The sequence below is a fragment of the Dromaius novaehollandiae genome, chromosome 8 (assembly GCF_036370855.1).
Source record: "Dromaius novaehollandiae isolate bDroNov1 chromosome 8, bDroNov1.hap1, whole genome shotgun sequence".
Taxonomy (NCBI): domain Eukaryota; kingdom Metazoa; phylum Chordata; class Aves; order Casuariiformes; family Dromaiidae; genus Dromaius; species Dromaius novaehollandiae.
In genome coordinates, this window is record NC_088105.1 from 30,115,697 (window position 1) to 30,134,819 (window position 19,123).

Genomic DNA, 19,123 nt, shown 5'->3' on the forward strand with positions numbered 1-19,123 from the left:
CTCCGCCGGCTCTGCCGCTCTGCAAGTGTCCCTAGGTGTCTCAGGGGAGGTCTCCGAGCAGCCCGCCTCGCTCGCTGGGGGCCGGGGTGCGCTGGCGGGCAGGACCCTCAGCAGCGCCTCCTCACCTGGCCGCAGCGGCTCCCCCGGTGAGAGCAAGCAGCCGGGGTGCCTTGCATCCCCAGCGTTTTCACCTCTCCAAAAGCGGCTGCTCTGGGCACTGAGACGCTGGCCGGGCAGCTGGGGCTCCTGCCCTGCCTGGCCCTGCTGGCCCCGCACGCTCTGCCCCACCAGCGCTTGGAGAGCGGCTCTTGCCCTTGCTCAGGTGGCCTGGTGACCCTGGCATGGGGGGGGCCCCATGGTCCTGCCACCCTGCGCTGCTCCAGCAGCTTTCGAAGCAGCTCGCGCACAGGTCACCTTAGGGCTGCCGGGGTCCCTGCTGTCCCACAGTGGGGTTTCTCCCCACTGTGCTGCTGCGCAGCCTCCTGGCCGGAGGTGTGCCTGTGGCAGGGGGCCAGGCTGGCTGCATGAGGCCAGGCCCTGGGATGCAGCGGGCCTGATCCAGCTGCAGGACATGGCTGCTGCATGAGTTAATGGCACATGCGCGCTCCGTCAGCTGTGGCGGGGGGCAGAGACTGTCCCCCCTGGGTTCGACCGCCATCCAGGAGCCAAGGGGCTGCCATGGGGGATGGAGGTGCCAGCCGGCCATGGGGGACCCCAGGAGCTCTGCTCAGCGCTGCACGGGTCCGGCTGGGCCTGGTGGACTGCCGGGCCAGGGCTGAGCGGAAGCGGCTGCTGCCTGCACTCCCCACCGAGGTGCTGAGCAGGGGGCGGGCTTTGCTAGCATGGGGCTGAGGTCCTGCTGCGCTCGGGAGCTCAGCCCCGGGGAGGTCCTATGCACCTCTGGAGAGGTTTATGGGTCCCATCTCTGCAGCACCAGATTTGGGTCCTGCTGGGACTCTCCAGGAAGGGGAAGCAGTAAAGCGGGCAGAGGTGGCTGGGATGATGGGCTGCTCCCACTTGCCCCAGCTCCGGGCGCCGGGGCGAGGGCAGAGGGGGCTGTGGAGCCATGGTGACCGCGTGGGGCTGGGACCGATTTTCCTCCTGCCTCCCTGGGATTTGCAAGGCCCCGGAGCAGCGCGAGCGGAGCCCGGGGCCATGCTGCCGCCGAATGGGAAAAGTCTGAACTGCATCTCGGCTCCGCAGGTCCAGCCGGACAGTCTCACTGCGGGCCAGGGGCCAGGCGCTCCACGGGCAGAGGGTGCTGGTGGCGTGGTGCACTCACCTCCCTGCTGCGCCCCGGGACGGGCCCTGCTCGGCACCACGCCTGGGAGGGGGCTCGTCCCTGGGGATGTGGCCTGGTGCTTCCTGGGCTGGGCGCTCCTTCGTCCCAGCGGGCCTCAGGGACGCCACGGCAGTGTTTGGCCCTTCTCAGCAGGGGATGTCCCCACCGCTGGGGGGGCCAGGGATGCTCCCAGTGCCAGCGGGGTGCTGGGAGGTGGCCGGAGGGGCTGCCAGGCCAGCTGCACCGCCCATGGGCTCTGTTCCCGGTGCCTGTGTGTCATTGCCTGGCCGCTGGCCCACCTGGAGGAAGGGCCCCCTGTCCCACCGGGCTGCCGGGGGCCGTGGCGGGGCCTCAGCCATGCGAGCAAGGCTGATGGGCCGGAAAGGCCCCGGCTCCTCCCAGTGGGGCCTGGGGACCCTCGCCTGGCTCCTCCGGGGGTGCAGGCCTGGGAAAACCATGACCCGGTGGCAGCGGCTGGCGCAGGGCCACAAGCTGCCACGGGAGCGACGTGCCACATGGGCCGTGCTTGGCCAGGCTGCGGCTGGCTGGGGTTTGTCAGCCTTGCTGGCAGCGGGGCCGCATCCTGCCCGGTGCACGGCGCCCATCTCAGCCCCTTGCCGCTGCAGGGCAGAGCCAGATGCCCATCTCTGCTGGAATGCTGGAGGGACCGGTTTCGTCTTCCCAGCCCAGCGGTGCCCCATCCATTTCCCCTTGCTCTCCGGCCTTGGGTACGCTGCTCCACCTGCCCCATCCCCGCTCGCTCCGTCACGGAGCATGCCAGAGGTGCTGGGGTAAGGCCAAGGTGGAGACGAGGGGAACTGCTCGCCACAGGATGCCACTGGGCTCTGAGCTGCACGGGCCAGTCCCACCCCACAAGATGGGCCAGCAGACAGGCCATGGGGGTTCACCCCCCTCACGTGATGCTTGTGGTTTTGAGGCACGGCAGCCGCTCTGGGGGCGCGGGCAGCGAGCACGGGGCCGGGGCGCAGCTGCTGCCGGGGATCCCGCGCTAATGGATTTGGAGTATCCGAGGTCAGGCTCCCACCGCCAGCAAGAAAAACATTCCCAGGGAAAGGCCATGGGAAAGGGGCCCCCCCTGCCACGCTCCCAGCCCCAGCCTGCTGCCTCGCGGCACAGCCTGGCATCCCGGGACGCTCGCGCGATGAGGTGGCCGCGTCCCCTGCGAGGAGAGGCACCGGGCGAAGGCTGGGCCGCCCTGGCTGCCAGCGTCGCCAGCAGCAGGGGCTGCGGGGCGCCGGCGCTGACCTGTGCCATTGTGATTGCAGCCAGCATGGAGCAGCGAGCGGAGGCACCGGAGCCCAGACCTGCGGCACCCGCCGCCCACCTGCGGCCCAAGGTGAGGCCAGGCCCTGCGTCCCCGTCCCCGAGGCAGGGGCCCAAGCTGAGCCCGTTGCGCCACACTGTGTTGCAGGAGGGGACACGCTGGGGGGTCCTGGCCATCCTTTCGCTGCTGGCCGGGCTGGCCACGGGCGCCCTGCAGGCCCGGCACCACAACGAGACCCTGGAGGCGGCCCCCACGCCGGGGGGCACGGTCACCGCCGGCCCTGGAGCAGAGGACGGCATGCAGATACCCCTCGCCGTTGCCTGGAGCCAGCTGCACGGTGGGTGTCAGGGATGCCGCCGGGGGCCCGGTGTCACCCACAGGAGCCCCAGCTGCCAGGTCCCGGTGGGATGGGAGCTGTCCCATGAGCCCGGAGGGCCATGCTGCCCTGGTGCCTCATTGGGGTCGGGGGGGGAGGCCAAAACGGCAGGGCCTTGCCAGGGCCGGGTGGTTGGGATGGGCCGGCAGGTGACGGGGTGCCACGGGGGCCGGGCGATGCTGTGGGCGGGAGCCAGGGCCGGCCGGGCCCGGAGCCATGGCCGCGGGAGCCAGCTGGCGCCGGCCCAGCCCTGCGCATCCTCCTCCGTGCGGTGCCCGCCCGCCCGGCCGGGGCTCCCTGTGGGGGCTCAGTGGGCGCCGGGAGGGTGTGGGCCTGACAGTGCTGTCTGTGCGCAGGGGACAACACGACGGTGGCGGGCCAGGGCGATGCGGAGCTGGCCGACGACCTGCTGCTGCGGGCCGAGCGCTCGCCGCCGGGCGCCGGCAAGGCCAAGAAGGCAGCGCGGAAGCTGCCATTGCGGGGTGCCCGTGGGCGCAACTGCCACATCCGCAACCTGATGGTGAAGGTGCGTGACCTGGGCCTGGGCTTCAACTCGGACGAGATTGTGCTCTTCAAGTACTGCAGCGGGTCATGCCACCGGGCGCGCAGCAACTACGACCTGACGCTGGGCAGCCTGCTGCGGCAGCAGCTCATCGCCCCGGGGCCGCAGGAGCGCGTGCTGAGCCACCCCTGCTGCCGGCCCACCCGCTACGAGGCCGTGTCCTTCATGGACGTGCAGAACACGTGGCAGACCGTGGAGAAGCTCTCGGCGGCCGAGTGCAGCTGCATCGGCTGAGCGGGGCCGCCGGCTCGGCTGGTGGCACAGCGCGGTGCCGGCCCGTGGGCTCGGCAGAAGGCGGAAGGGCTCGGCCGGAGCGGTCCGACACGGCTGCGAGGGACCAAGGAGAGCCGTGATAGCGGTGGGGGGCTAGGCAAACCCCCCCTCCTGCTCAGCCTCAGTGCCAAGCGCTGTGCTGGGCGCCCCCGGTGCTCGCCCCGGGGACCCCGGTGCTGGAGGGGGTTAGCGCATCCCTCACGGACGGCAGAGGACTGGTAGGGATGAAACCTCCTCCCTTGGGACCCCCTGGGGCCGGAGCTGCCCCGCGCAGAGGGGTGCCCCCGGCCGCGGCACGGCGCGCATGGGGCGGCCGGGCATGGGGACGTGCCAGGCACCCCTGCCCCGAGCTGGGTGCCCCTGGCTTGGCTCCCAGAGGGGTGACAGGGTCCCCTCGCTGCCCCCAGGGTGCTGCGTCGCGAAACTATTTATTACTCTAAATTATTTATTTATTGTTCCCGAGCGGCAGCTCCTATTTATGACTCCGGGCCGACGGGGGCCGGGCGTCACTTAACCCCCGCGCTGACGCGGAGCCCGGGGCTGCGGCCAGCAGCGCCTCGCCCCGGCCGTCGGCGCCTCGTGCCCCCAGACCCCCTTTTCTATTATTTGTAAAATTGGGGATAAACTCTATTTTTGTACAGTCGCCTTTTCCTGTAGCAATAAAGCGATGGGCCGCGCGTCCAACCTCGCCTCCGCTCCCGTCCCGGGGGGGGAAGCGGGCAGGGAGACGCGGCGCGGCCCCGAAGGGCGCGGTGCCGGCGGCGCCGGCAGGGGGCGCGGCGCGGCGCGGCGCGGCGCGGCGCGGCGCGGCGCGGCGCAGCGGCACTACGGCTCCCGGCGGGCGGCGCGGCGCTGCGCGAGGCCCCGGGCTGCCCGGCGGCGCCTGCCGGGGTGCGGGGGCGAGGCGGGCGGGCGCCGCGCGTGCGCCTCTGCCGGCCGCAGCGCCGCTGCGCGGGGCGGGGCGGGGCCTGGCCGAGCCGGTGCCACCGCCCCCGGCGGGGCGGGGAGGCGCGTCCCGCTGCGATGCGGCTGCCCGCGCGCCGCCGCTATCGCGCGCCCGCCGCCTCCTAGCGCCGCCGCAGCCATGGAGCGGAGGGCGGAGGCGCCGCCGCCGCAGGGCCTCGACTTCACCGTGGAGAACGTGGAGAAGGTGAGCGCCAGCCGCAGCCGCTGCCGGCCCGGCGCCGAGCCCCGCGGCGCCCCGGGCCGCCGCCGCCCGCAACGCTGGCCGCCGGGGCCGGGCGGCGGCGAGAGCCGGAGCGGGGCTCGGGAGCGTCGCGGCGGCCGCGACGTGGTGTCGTGCGCGTTTGCCCGGGCAGGGGCGGGAGGCGGCGGAGCTGCGCGGCGCCGCGGCCGACGGGGACCCCGGGGCGGGCGGCGCGGTGCGGGCGGGGCCGGCGGTCGCGGCGAGCGGGTCGCGCAGCCGCCCGTGGGGCGCGGTGGGCGCCGCGGAGCTGGTCGCTGGGGTCCGGCCTGGCCGCGCCCCGGACCGGCCCGCGGGAGGAAAGCGGAGCGGCGGGAGCGGGAGCGGGGGGGGGTGGCATGTCCAGCAGGCACCCTCGGGTCGCTGCGGTGGAGAAGCCGGGTGGGGAGCGCGGATGGGTCCAGCCGTGGTTGCTGGGCCGGCCCCTGTCTCTGTGAAGCCCAACGATATCGCTGTCGCCGTTGGGTGGGGAAGGGATGACAGCTGCCTTCTTGACATTATCGTTGTGGAAAGCTTTCAGAGGGCAGCTGCCCAGTGATGCCTTTCCAAACCTGTACCCAGTCAGCCCCATGGCTCCTGCTAGTGCGCAAGGTCCTCCCAAGCCGCTGCAGAGCAGGAGGAGCAGCGTCATGGTTGCTGAGATCCGGGAACCAGGGAGCAGGCGTGAGAACGGGGGCCTGCCGGTGTCGTGCTCCTGGTGCTCGGAGGAGCTCTGAGCAGCCTCTGCGTGACCTGAAAAGGCACCGAAGTGAGTGCTGCAGGAGGCAGAGGAGTAAACAGCGTCCCTCGGGTGGCCTTGGAGATGATGGGGACAGGACAGCTGAGGGTGCAGCTGTGAAGGGCAAACAGCAAGAGAGCGCTTTTTCCTTCAACACATCAGGTTATCAGACATCCATTCGGAGACTGACAATGTGTAGATCCAGTACTTAGGTTCCTAGATGGCTAATGGGAATCCCAGTGTCCTCGTTTTTCCTAGATAAGAATAGATCAAGTTTCTTGCCAAAGTAATGCCCACGGGCTTGCCGATGGGCATATCACTGGTTTCGTGTGCATCCCTACACCTAGGAGCTTGTCCTGCTTGTTAGGAGATGTCCATGATCAGAAAAGTGAGATTCATAACTGGACTCTGACTTCCTTTTTGGTCCAAAGTGAGACAGCCCGCCTCTCTCTCTCTTAGGTGTCTGCCAATAAAATAGAGACAGAAAGTGGCAGTGAGGATTAACTAGTATCTGCAAAATGCTACATAAATGCTAAGTTCTGCGGCTTAATCTGCATGTATTCAGGGCCACTGGATAATTTTGCCTCTGATTTTCTTTCTCTTCGGCAAACACAAACTGCTCCTTTGTTTGCGCCAACAATGAAGCAAATGTTGGCGTTAGAAAGGTTGGTGGTACCCAGGGCGGGGGTTAGCCTGGCGTTCCCTGGGCGAGGTGGGGCTGTGCAGAAATAGAGCTCTCCATTCTGCTCTGGATTTAGTCTTCAAGATGTCTGTGAGGAGGCAAATATGCCCTCTAGGATGCTTCACCTCCCCTCCCCCAGCCTGTCTGAGCTCTTCCAGTCGGAGGCTTTGCAATCTTGGTTGACGTACTTGCAAGATGCAGCTGCGGGCTGTGATGGGGGCTCTGAACTACCGGCTGGCTGGGGGGACAGTGCTGACGGAGGGGCTGGGGACGGCAGCACTGCACTGAAATATAAAGGGCACAGTGGCAGCAAATCGAATCGCTACCCAGGTCAGGCTTCGGAAAGGAAGAAATGTGGGATGGAATCAGGACATCTCTGAGGTTCAAAGTATCTCCGAGTCCTCCTATATGTGCTTTTCCAAAGAAGGGTTGTAGGCTGTTTCTGATGCAAATCGAACAAAAAATTGGATCCTGCTGGAGGATGGACTCGTGGGAGGGCTGGTGGGTAGATCCACTTTGTCAGAGTTGATACTGACAAATAAATGATGCTTTTACTGGCCTAGGTTTTTCTGCCTGTCAAATTTTGTGCCTGGCTCTATTAATAACGTTGAATACTGATTAAAAGCAGGGATCATCTTCGCTCTGAATTAGTTAGTGTAAATGCTAGAGTTGGAAACGGAGTATGGAGCTGGTCCTCTCCAAGTCTGAGGGTCAACCACAATGGAAGTCATCCTGGGCTGGAGTACGTGTGGCAGCTGTAACCAGGGAAACCTCTGTTCAGACGGTGCCTGTCACCTACACCCTTCAGAGGGCTTTGAAGGAGAGGATTCGGATCGCTGGGAAGATTCTTCCATACCCTTATTGCTTTTTTTTTTTTTTTTGTGCCAATGGACTAGGCAGGGGCTGTGGGGTATCTTGGTTTGCAGGGCTCCGTGTGCTTTTGTAGCTGGAAAGGATCACTGCCATGTTTATCCAGCATGACGTGCGCCAGAAAGAGCCTGCCAGTTGTAGCTGTAGGAGCCTAACAGCTGTAGGCTAGTGGGGGGCAGGAGGGTATGGATACCGTAGGCCGGGCTAGCTCTGCCCTTTGCCGGCAGCCAGGGCTGCTGACTTCATTTGAAAACCTGCGGACAGCAGCCGGGCAGTCTGTCCTCCGTTGCCGAGGAGGTGCCAGGTGCTGCACTTCAGGTGCATGGCAGAGCTCTTAGGAACCATTTGAAAATTGTTCCCTGTATTTTTGCTCTCTTTTTCCATACGGAGCTCTCCCTTGACATACGGAAGGAGCTGGGCCCCTCTGTGGCTGAGCCGTTCTGGTAAGGTTACTGTGTCAGCATCCTCCAGTGCCAGCTTAGGGCTCTTGGGCTCTTGCACTTTCCTGCTTTTTTTTTTTTAATTATTATTATTATTATTCCAAGTCTGACCTAAATGCTGCGTTGGTTTAAATACAGCTAGATAAGCTTGTGTGACCATGCTGCGTCGAGCTGCTGGGCTCCTTCCTCACGCACCTGCTGCCGAGCAAGGCTGTGCCTCCACAGCTGGAAGAATCCGAGGCAAAAAAAGGCTGAATAAAACAGGGGCTTCAGGCTCTGAGGACGGTCTGCCTCCCCACGCGTAAATGGGGCAGTCTGCTTGTTGGACTGCTCTTGCTCTTCCCTGGCTGGGGTTATCCCCTACTTGACTGACAGTGTGGTGTTGGAGCTCTGTTACCCTGGGGGGGGGGGGGGTGAAACTCCTGCTGCAGTGTGAACTCTGCTTCGTTCAAGGTGGATTGCAGACATTCAGTCTCTGCTGCCTGTATCTGTTTCAAAGGAGTGGTGGGAGGCTGCATTGCAGGACTTGTGCCTTGTGTTTTGGTTTCCCTTGGGTCAAAGTTGGTAGCACCTGACACTGCAGCTACATAGGAGAGACAGGAGGAGAGGAATGTAGACCCTATTTACCTGCTTTCAATGCAGTTGCATCTACACCAAATCTTCCCCAACACTATCCCCCTTTTTGAAATAAGAAAGAAGCCAGGGACTTTCTTGGGTGAATTTCCCAAGTGCACTGTTTTCTTTTTTTGTTTTTACTTTTTTCTGATTCCTTCCAGGCCTTTCCTTCCTTGGTCTCTCACCCTCTGGGGTGTTTGTAATACTTACTGACGTCTTCTCCCTAACACATTAGTGGTCTGGCATCTCTGGGCCTTCCAGATTGCTGTGTGCCTCTCTGGAGATGCCTGATGAATGCATAAAGCCTCTCCAGCAGGATGGGTAGGCGGGGTGTCATGGAGCCGACATCCGGAGCCTCCTCTGTGACTAGAGAGGGTTGGCTTTGATCACTGCTCATCTGAGATGCTGAGGCTAGGTGATGTGGCAGCTGCAGGGGCTGCCTTCCACCCAGGAGAAAGGAGAGGAGACACACAAGTGCATCTGGTTTCCTCAGAAAAACATTACTGCCTGTCTTCTGAAACCTGATAGGGACAATTACAGATACCCCAGGATAGGAGCATGGCACTCCCCTCTGGTGTACTGCTGAGGGTGGCTCGCCCAGTTGTTCCTTAGAAACAGCCCATTTATGTGTGATGTGGCAGCAGTGCCTGTGAGGATGAGAAAGGGACCTTGGGAGGGGGATATGCTTGCAACGTTGAGGGAAGCAAGGAGACATTTTATTCACCGCTTAACCAGATCTTACTTAACCGCAGGGGGTAGATTCCACCCAGAACCAACCTTTGCTTAACTCCTTGCTCTTTCCTGTGTCTTGATCGGGATGTGTCAGCGTGTCATGGTTGCCAAGATTCACCTTCACTCTACAAGGGCCTTAGCTAGATACTCTTGTCAGCTCTGACTAGCTACGTAGTGGGAATCTGTGGGCGGGACCTTAGGAGCTAACAGGAATTCCTGTCTCAAAGTGCTTGTGAATTTGTTCCCCAAAGTGACAAGAAGAAACAGGCATGGTGGGTAGGGATATTGGGGTCATTCTTGCAACTCTACCAGTCCTTCACTCTGGCTCTGCTCTCCCAGGCTTCCTTTCCGGTTCTGCTCACGCTTTGCTTGTGCAGGCCCCAAGCCCCCTTGCCACCACTTCTCAGTACAGTTGGCAGTTGCCCTGTAGGTGCTTTCTCCCTTCTTTCCCAAAAGCAGGCCAAGCCTGGTGCTGCACCAAGAGAGTCTGTGTCTTTTAAAATCAGTGTGTCTGCTAGGAACCACACTGTTTTCTGCAAAGAGGTTTTTACAATGAAACAGCCAGATTTTGTGGATGCCCTAACATGAGTTGTACACAGCAGGAGTGGTGCTGAGGCCACAGAGTTGTCTGGGCTGCATCACCTTCCACCTGGCAATGGAGGTGGTTCTAGCTGTAAGCAAGGATTCAGTGTGGACAAGCTAGGGTTGAAGTTGGGACTTAAGGGACTGCACATCTGATTAGGAGAGGAACGAGCCTATTCTCTGTGAGTGCTGAAGGTGCCTGGGAGCAGGAGCAGCATGCCTGGCAACACACAAGCCTTTATTTTGCATTCATTTGTTATCCTTAGTGCTTCAGCAGCTTGTTGCCTTTCTGGGGCTGCTTTCAGCTCAGCCTTACTGCCATTTTAGAGAGAGTATTGCTGGTTTGCCAGGGGGGTAGGACTTAAGTTCCCCTTGCTTAGTAGAGCCATGGTAATGGCTGCACTGCTACAGGCCTAGAGCATTGGCTGTGTGAGTGTGCGTTCAGCTAGAAAGGACATGAAGAGTGCAGCAGGAGAGAAATCCCAGTGGTTCGTGCTGGAAGAAGGCTGGTGGCTGCCGCTGCCCCTGAGGAAAGGGGTTGTTGCCAGAGCTGCCTTTGGCAGGCCATGGATGTGGGTGCTGGGCAAGGAGCCTGCACCTGATGTTGACAAAAGAAGAGTGCGTTTTGCAGCTTGGTATCTTCCCTGAGTGGTTTCAAGCATCACAACTGTACCTTTGTCTCTGTTTGCTCAAGCAGATCAGCCCCTGGAGATGTAACTTCTCTCTGTGGAGCCCCTGAGAAACAGCAGGCAACACACTTTTGGTATGTGGGATGGGAGCCGCACATTTGAGGGCCTGTTGTCGCCCCTGAAACAGCACTGATACAACACCTCTCAGCTGGTCACCGGTCTCTGGTGAGCTGGCAGACCCTATTTTAATTTATTTACTTGGTGCAGTCAGGGAGAGGAATTGATGTTTTTGTGCTCTCTGAAAAAGCTCCAAGGGTGAGGGCTCCAGAGATGCCAGGCTTGCAGCAGCTGCTGCAGTTCCTTTTCTCTAATGATATCAGGGTACTGTCTAAGAGCAGTTTTCCTTGCTTGGCAATAACTTCCTTGGACTGTTCCCCCTCCCACCTTCCAAAACCACCAGCGTAGGAACCCTGACCTATGTCTATTAGGCAAGTTCCCCTGCCACAAGATAGCTTTAGTTCTGTCTGATACCACACAAGTAGCTGGAGCCTGAGGCTTTGACCGCACCTTTTTAGAGCGGGGAAGACCCATAGTAATAAGCTTGGGTTATTTTCAGCCAAGCACAAAAGAAGTTGGAGAAAGCTCATCCCCTGGCCAAAGGGCAGAGCTGACAGCAGGGCTGTTTACCGGGTCTCATGTTACAGGTCTAATTGTGGAGGAGGCAGGTCTGGTGTCAGCCAGACTTTTAAATCGGAATGCACCAAGCCCTCCTATTAGCTGTCACTGCCCAATTTCATGCCTTCTGCTTCTTCCTCCTAGCTCTAGGCTAATGAGTGCCCCTCATAATATCCAGCACCTCATTACTGGCCTGCAAATGCATGCCAGCATGGTGATGTCTGGAGCGAAAGTCAAACAGCAGCTGGTGCCAATACCTGCCTCCAAGAAGAGGATTTTGCCTTTCCTGCTAGGGGCATGCATGGGTGTATTCAGGTAGCCTTCTGCAGAGCATGGTGCCATGCAGCTCTGTGCCCTGCACTCTTTGCAGGGGATGGTACTAGGCTGTTGTGCATGGTAGGTTAGGGAGAGAGCCTGCCCTTCTCTGAAGGGTTTCATCTGCTGCTTTGAGAGGGATTAAGATGCGCCTCGATGGCCCTTTAGAAAGCTTTCCTGTGGGCACGCTGTGCAGAGCAGCAGAGCGGGCAGAGATGCAGCGCTCTGTCAGCAGGCCCCAGCGCATCTGCTGCCTTGTGTCTCTGACTGACCCGTGTTGTGTGTGTTCATGCAAGAGCAGCTGTACTCCGTGGGGCCAGAGCTGCCTGACCCACGATCCTGTCCCTGAAGGGATGCCTAGGGAAGAGAGGGAGTGAGCAGGCCAGCAGTGATATTTTTCCGGGATACTCTTCTGACTTCCAATAGTTTGCTGTATGGGGACTTCCTGAGCTGGGGTTACAGTACCTGTGTTTTATAGCCAGTGATGGATTTTTTTTCTTTTTGCTTCCTGAAACAGTCTGTTAAAATGTCTCTTTCCTGAGAGGTAATAGGTAGTTCAGAGGCCTCTATTGTTACTTCCCCTGTGGATCACTGAAGTTTATCTGTACTGAATTTCAGTGAGATGCTTCTTACTCTTCATAGTCAGCTTTAGTTTTGATGATCTGAGTAATATAGTTTGGTCGGTAGACTTTGTCATCTTGCTGTTCACCCTCTCTTCCAGATCATTATAGACATGCTGAACAGCAGATGCTCTAGTACAAAACCCTGCGAGCTTCCACTGGAAAACTTCCCTGAACTCTCTTCTGTGAGGAGATGAGGTTCTCCAGGTGGTGTTGCTGGGTAATGAATGCCTCTTGGGAGGCTTTACTGTTAAAATTGGACACAAAGGGCAGTGCAGAGAGACGGTAAAAGGTACCTGGTGAGGCACACAAATGGTATTAGGGGGCAAGCTGTCTGTGTAGTTGTAATGCTGACCTTGTGCATGTGGCCTGGGAATGGGGTCCCACTACCTCATTATTCTCTGTTTTTCTATCATAATCATAGCCTGAGCATTGTGAGGAACACCTACCATAGCACTCCCGCTCTGCTGTCTTTGTTACAATGCAGCAGCCAGTTTTTTGCTTAGATTGTGCCAAAGTCTCTGCTGCGTAGCCTGTGTGCAGCATTTTAGTGGTACAAGCCTCAGCCTTGCACCTGGCTCTGTCTGGTCAGTCACTCTTCTCCCTTTAGTCAGTGGAGCCCATGCAAGCACTGGGGCCAGCTTGCTTGGAGGCAGTGGCAGGATCAGGCCTTAACCCGCCCTTGGCACTGCTAGCAACTCTAGTCAGCCAGGAGGATGAGCTTGCAGCTGCAGTTCGTTCCCAGTGGGCAGTCCCTGTATGCCAGCACTCGCTGCTGCCCTGCTATGCTCAGCGTCACCTGTAATGTTGTGTAAGACTCGCCGCGTGCTTGTCGCTCCAGAGGCATGATTTGGTGTGCACCGAGTATGTGCAGTGCTTTCCGTACACAACCCCCCGCCATGTGATTACGAAAACAGCCTCCTCAAAAACTAATGGAGGTGAGGCATGGTGGGGATCTTGTAAATTGGAAATAAAGTGCTAAAGGCCAAATCTGTCATCTGCACTTACTATGTTTTATTCTTTTCAAACCTCATACTGAATTGGAGGTTAGGGCTCATGAAGTATATATACAGGTTGCACCTCATAATATATGGTGCATACAGTTTTTTTTCCCCACAGTTTTTGAAGTATTAGCAGGAAAAATATTCAAAATAGAAGAAATAAATTAATCAGGGAATGCATGGGAATATGAATAGAGAAGCTGGGAGGAGGCTGGGAGAGATCCCAGGCTGGAGAGCAGGGCGGGAGGAATGCTCCACTCCCTGCATTTTGTCTGTTGTGTTGGTGCCCAGACAGCAAAGAAGGAAAAGAGTGGGCTGTCACAGTCTCTATAAATCTGAAGTGAGATTTCATTTGGAAAGAAAATAGGAAGCAAGCTCTGACAAGAGCAAATAAAAGAGACTTAAGACAGTAAGAGGAAAAGGTAGTTCAGAGCTCCTGCTCGAGCCCTGCTGCAGGATGACTCAGTCTTCAGCAAAAGAGCAGGACGCTCGCTTACTTGCGGAGTAAGGGGGGTCCAGGTTCCTAGCCTCAAAGGCAGTAGAGCTTTTAGCCCATCTTCAGCTATCATTCGATAATGAAGTAAGCTGATCCTTTCATGAGGGGGAAAGGGGTAGTGCTTACCTCTCCCCCAACAATTTAGTGATGCTCCAGGCAGAAGTCCTAAATAGCTGAGAACAGAGCTAAGGTTTCAGATAGCTATTGATAACGCATGGGCTTACCTTGGTGACTTCTGTCTTGGGACAGATTTCTCTCTCCCTGTGTCCTCCTCATCCAGGGTTAGCCTTTTTTGTCTCAGCATTTAGCTTCTCTTAGTGGAACAGAAGCACAACCACACAGACTGTGCCAGCTCGCTGTGTCTCCTAATACTTCTTTCATAACCTCTTTCTTTTTCAGAAATGTGGCCTATATCCTCATTTCCCCCCCACCCTGACACTCTTTAAGTCTTAAAAAGAGACATTTCAAATGATATCCCGGGCAAGGTTTTCTCTATAATGTGTCTGCCATTTTGTCATGCTCTTTGGTCTTGAGCTGGGAAGAAGCATGAGGTACAGGCACTTGCTTAGGAGGCTTGTTGCTGTGCCCTAGGCTGCCAGCTTTGCATGCTTAAAAATAGAGTTTACATCCTCTCCTAGGTACAAGAATCACACAAGAATTTCACAGAGCTTTCAAGGGGAGAGGAGGAGGATATCTGAGACCTGGAGTCAGGACAGGGCCACAAAAAGGTCCTCCGTACCAGCTGGAACCTTCTGGTTTGATAGCGAGGTGCAATGGATGCAGGACAGCCTGACAAGTGCCATAGCCTTTTCCTGGAATATGAAGTCAGTGATTTGAAATGAAATGCACTGTGCAAAGGAGAAAAACTCACTGCTTGATGATGGAGTTCAGGCAAGTGTAGTTACTTTCCTGCTTCATGTATTAGGCCATCATTGGTTACCAGCTTGCATCCACGTGAGATTCTTCCCCAGTGGTATATGGTGATAATACTGCTTTTGTATATGTTGCTTCTGTAAGACTTATTCTTCAGTCTCGATTTTGCCTGCTTTTGGAGCCAGCATACCAGGCTAGATAGGACTGGGTAGGACTGTTCTGTGCTGTGGTGGCATTTGGGGGGTGGGGGAGATATTTTTTTCTGTACTTTGCAGACCTGTGTAAAGGAATGCAGTTCTGTCATGAGCCATGTACTGTACTCCTTCGTCCCTTGTCCATTCACGCTGCAGTCTTCTCTGCCCACTCTTGCTAGCAATGAGTTTTCTCTCATTGCATCCAGTCCACAGGCTACAGGCACACTTACTGCTGCTGGAGGAGTGTGCCTCTTGCCCAATGCACAGGGTGTCTCGCACCCGGGCAGGATAAGTATTTTATTAGTGTTGACTGTAAGAGCTGTATGACATTCCTCTGCAAATAAAACCTAGCAGCCTATGTAATGCCTTTCATGTGAATCTCCGAGCTCTGCAAAGCAGTAACTAGTTCTCTCAAAGCCTGTTTGAGCAGGTAAGTGATGTTCTCATTTTTCGTATGGAGAAAGTGAATGAAGAAACCCAGACTGTACTGGGAGTTAGTGGCAGAGGCAGGATTAAATGTGCCCTCTCCCAGCTCCCTGGCACAGTTGTAATTGGGCGGGTTTGGGAATACTTCAAAGGGACTCTGCAGAGAGATTAATCCCTGAGCTTAGTGACTGTGGTCTATAAAACCTGACAGACAGAAATATCTGCAATGGCTCTTATGTTCCTTAAACTCTCAGATACAAGCTTTCTGCTGTGCATGTGGAGAATCCATCTGCAATTTTCTGAAAGTCGGGACAGGTGAAAGGCAGGAGTTAGTGTGCTGCTGTCCCTTCTGCGCCTGGGACCTTATAGTGCTCAGTGCTGTGGAGAGGGGTGTTGTGCAAACTCCCTTGTGACAATGAATCAGAAAAGAGGCTGACAGGTTCGGTCTGAGTGAAGGAGAGGATAGGAGATGAGTAAGGAAAAGAATATTCCAGAGTGCTGGTTTTGAAGATGAGGAGGGGAAAAATAGTTTGCAGGTTCTTTCCTGCTGCCCGATCTCTCACTGCATTGAGAGTTTAGTGAGGAAGGCCATCTAAATCAGGCTGTTCTAGTGCAAAGCAGGGAAGTGGGTTGGTTTCACAGGGCACCTGCTGATGGGCCATCTGTGAGCTGAGCTCTGGTCTCTGCCCCTGGTGCCAGTTGATGTTGCCCCATTGGGACAGGACACAGCTGTGCTCTTTGGTGCTAAGATGCTCCTCTGTCTCTTCCAGGCTCTCCATCAGCTGTACTATGACCCAAACATCGAGAACAAGAACTTGGCTCAGAAATGGCTGATGCAGGCTCAGGTCTCACCCCAGGCATGGCACTTCAGCTGGCTTCTTCTCAATATGGACAAGGTGCCTGAGATCCAGTACTTTGGTGCCAGCGCTCTCCACATTAAAATCTCCCGCTACTGGAATGACATCCCAGCGGATCAGTATGAAAGCCTCAAGTCTCAGCTCTTCACCCAGATCACCCGCTTCGCCAGTGGCTCCAAGATTGTGCTCACGAGGCTGTGTGTAGCGCTGGCCTCGCTGGCACTTAGCATGATGCCGGAGGCTTGGCCCTGTGCTGTAGCAGACATGGTGCGCATGTTTCAGGCAGAGGACTCCAATGTGGACGGGCGGGCACGGTGTCTGGCACTCCTGGAACTGCTGACTGTGCTGCCGGAGGAGTTCCAGACCAGTCGTCTGCCGCAGTACCGCAAAGGGCAGGTGCGCAGCGTCCTGGCACAGGAGTGTGGCTCTGTCTTCCCTTTGCTGGAACAGCTGCTGCAGCAGCAGGACTCCCCGGGCTTCATCAAGCAGAAGGTGTTGAAGTGCTTCTCTAGCTGGGTGCAGCTGGAGATCCCGCTGATGGACTGCGAGAACCTGATCCAAGCAGCTTTCACCTCTCTGCAGGACCCAGAGCTCTTTGACACAGCTGTGGAGGCTGTTGTCAATGCCATTTCCCAACCAGATGCCCAGAGGTAAGGGCAACCTCTCCCACACCTTTCTTACTGCAGGCAGATGCTCCCGGATACCTACTGAGGAATGGGGGTGGAAAGGAAAACCTTCAGGCTTTTTTCTAGCTGCCATTAGGTGCTGGCAATGATGATGATAGGGTTTGGAAGCAGGAGATGTGAAAAGCAGCTGGAGTCTTCCAGTCTTAAATAGTTGGTCCTGGGAGGCTTTGCACTGTGGTTGGCTTGCAGGCAGCTTTGCTTTGTGTGTGTTACTGCTCCTACCCATCTTGCTAGAGGGCTTTCCCAGAGACTGCCCGCCTCGGGCTGGGCTGGAGCGGAGATGTTGCTAACCATTTGGCTAATCCTTCTCGTGAGCTGGAGTACGTGGTCCTGAGCACTGTGTTCAGAGGTTCTGTGCTGGTCCCCGTCTCTGCAGCAGCTTCCTGCCTCTTGACCCACCCCTTGTGTTGGGTGGCGCTTTTGAGCGGCAATGCCTGGGAGCTCTCCGCTCTGCCTCGTGGCAGTAAGGAGACAGCCACAGCCCATCTCTACCCTCTTCCTCTCAAGCAGACAAGGCTATACCCTCCTAGCTCATGTGTCAGATGCTGCAGTGCCTGACTGGGGAGCAGCTGCCTCGACACAGGCCAGGGAGAGCTCAGAGACCCCCTGCTGCTCTCATGCCCCTGGTCCAGCCAAGCAGCTTGCTGGATGCGAAGATAACTAAACCAGACCTGTCTGTCTTCTCCTTCCCCCTGACTCTAACAGCTCAGTCCAGCTGAGCACTCATCCTTTTTTGTTCTTGGCTGTGACTGCCCATGGAAAAGCTGAGCTGCAAGCCAGGATGGGGGAAGGCCCTGCCCGGGCTGCGCTGCAGGGCCCCAAGCCCTTTTGCTTGGCAGTGTTGGCTGAGTTGCTGTCAGCTGTTGGGACCGATGCCCGCAAAAGTACATTTGCTTCATGGTTCCCTTGGTCACATCTCCTCCTAGTTGCTTAGCAACCTTCCCCCTTTCCTGGTTAAGAGGAGGGTTTAATTGAAGGCTGGGCTGAGCTAGTGCTGCTGTGCATCAGGCAGGCCCTGACCCCTCTGCAGAGGTGCTGATGCTGCTGGTGCTGAGATTTTAAGCACTGGTCCTTCTCCTGGTTTCAGCGCAGAGGCAGCCAGTACAGTCCCTGGCTCAAAGGTAGCATGGGGCTGCCCTCTTCCAAGATGAAGGTGTTGCATCTGGAGACTACAGGTCCCAGTGTGCAAAAGAACCCGTCAAGATTTTGACACAGCATTGTGCGTTGGGACATGTTGTCTCATTTGCTGGCCTTCAGAAGACAACCACGAGCAGCTTTTCTTCATAACAGACAAAGGCTGCAGGCCAGCCCAAACCCTTGTAACAGGACCGGTGTAGAGAACTAGGCCGTTTGAGAAGGTGGCATGTAGTTCTGAAATTTTTGACCCTTTGCCTTCCATCCCTTTCATTTCCCTTGAGTCTTGGAAGTCCCTAGGATGTGATTTCCCCCCGTGTGAAGGAGCCTAGCCTTGCAGTGCAGTTCTTGAGTTGTATTAAAAACTTGAGCTTTCTGTTGGGCTTTCAAAGTGGATTTTAGTGAGAAGAGTCAGCCCAACTCTGACTCCTTGGCTGAGACAAGGGAGTTTCCTCTCTGCTCTTGTGCTAATGCTGCTGTGGAGTGTCTGGTCCCATTTAGTCCTGCCACGCTGGCCAGTTCCTTAGAGCATCAGCCCCACCAGGGCTTGCTTTCAGTCCTTCACCCTGGCAGGATTATTGACCCATGGCAGAGCACCCTCGCGTTTGCCTGTGGTGGGCAGTGCCCAGGAGGAAGCGAGCAGCCGGCCTGAAAGGCTGGTCAGTGTGTGTCAGCCCGAAGCAGCCCCGATCCTGGAGGCGCCCAGACAGCGGGGTCATTGTCAGCAGAGCTGCCCTGCCAGGCGGTGTGTGGTGCGGCCGCCCCGGCTGCCGCATTGTTGGGACTGTCAGCTGCTTGGGAGAGGGGCTGTTTTGAGCAGGATTTTGCTGAGATCCTGGATGTCTTCAAAAGTGGAGTGCTGAGGGAGTCAGTTCTGTGGTGATACCCCAGAACAGGGGGCACAAGTGCGCTGCTGCAACACCTTGCTTTCCTGTCTAGCTCCCACTCACAAATACCTGGATGGGCAGGTAGTTTTCTGTGCTTCTAAAGGGGTCATGACATGCCTGTGCAATGGATGAAGGGGATAGTAGGGGATGCATCCCAAGCAGAGGGAGGACACTAAATAGGGGACTGGGTAGAAATGGGACTATACTGCGCTCCCTTCTCTCTGCTGCGCCTGTCTGTCATGCCTGGGATGTGCGAGCTCTGGGCTTGGTCCCACAGCTCTGATTGCTCCTTTTTGATATTGGGGTTGGGAGTCGCTGCTCACACCCTTTTTCTGCTGCCTGGAGATACCTTTCCTTGGGCAGCAGGACTGTGGATGCCCCATGTGCTGCCTTCTCTCTGGGGGCTGGAGTCATTTCTCTGTTTGTCTCAGCTGCTGCTGCTGTGGTCCTCCCCCAGCCTGGTGCTTTACCCTGCTCCTGCTGTTGTATCTGAGGACTCCTCAGGCTGCAGCAGCTGGATTTGTACCTGCCTGCCCAGCAACTATAATGGCAATCCTCCCCTGTCCCAAGGGTCAGCTTTAGGGGAGCACAGACAGCCCAGCGAGGGGATTGCTGCTCTTTGTGTGGCTGCCATTTTTTCCTTGGAGTAATGTAGCAGCTCGTTTCTGTCCCTCTGTGTGATTTGCAGGGCTTTGCTTACTCCTTTCTT

At 57.4% G+C, this 19,123-nt stretch overlaps 1 protein-coding gene across 6 annotated transcripts in view; it reads left to right on the top strand.

Moving 5' to 3' along the window:
* IPO13 (importin 13) overlaps window positions 1–19,123 on the top strand; it is a 49,312-nt gene that overhangs the window by 2,066 nt on the left and 28,123 nt on the right. For 2 of the 6 annotated variants that reach the window (XM_026096742.2, XM_064516092.1), the window contains exons 2-5: window positions 2,569–2,639; window positions 2,715–2,904; window positions 3,300–3,469; window positions 15,621–16,357. In XM_026096742.2, the coding sequence (XP_025952527.2) occupies window positions 2,574–2,639; window positions 2,715–2,904; window positions 3,300–3,469; window positions 15,621–16,357 (1,163 nt within the window). In that variant the 5' untranslated portion in view covers window positions 2,569–2,573. Of the gene's footprint in view, window positions 1–2,290; window positions 2,640–2,714; window positions 2,905–3,299; window positions 3,470–4,718; window positions 4,929–10,318; window positions 10,385–15,620; window positions 16,358–19,123 lie in introns of those variants that run through there. The other 4 variants (XM_026096740.2, XM_026096741.2, XM_064516094.1 and 1 more) reach the window with 4 other exon arrangements.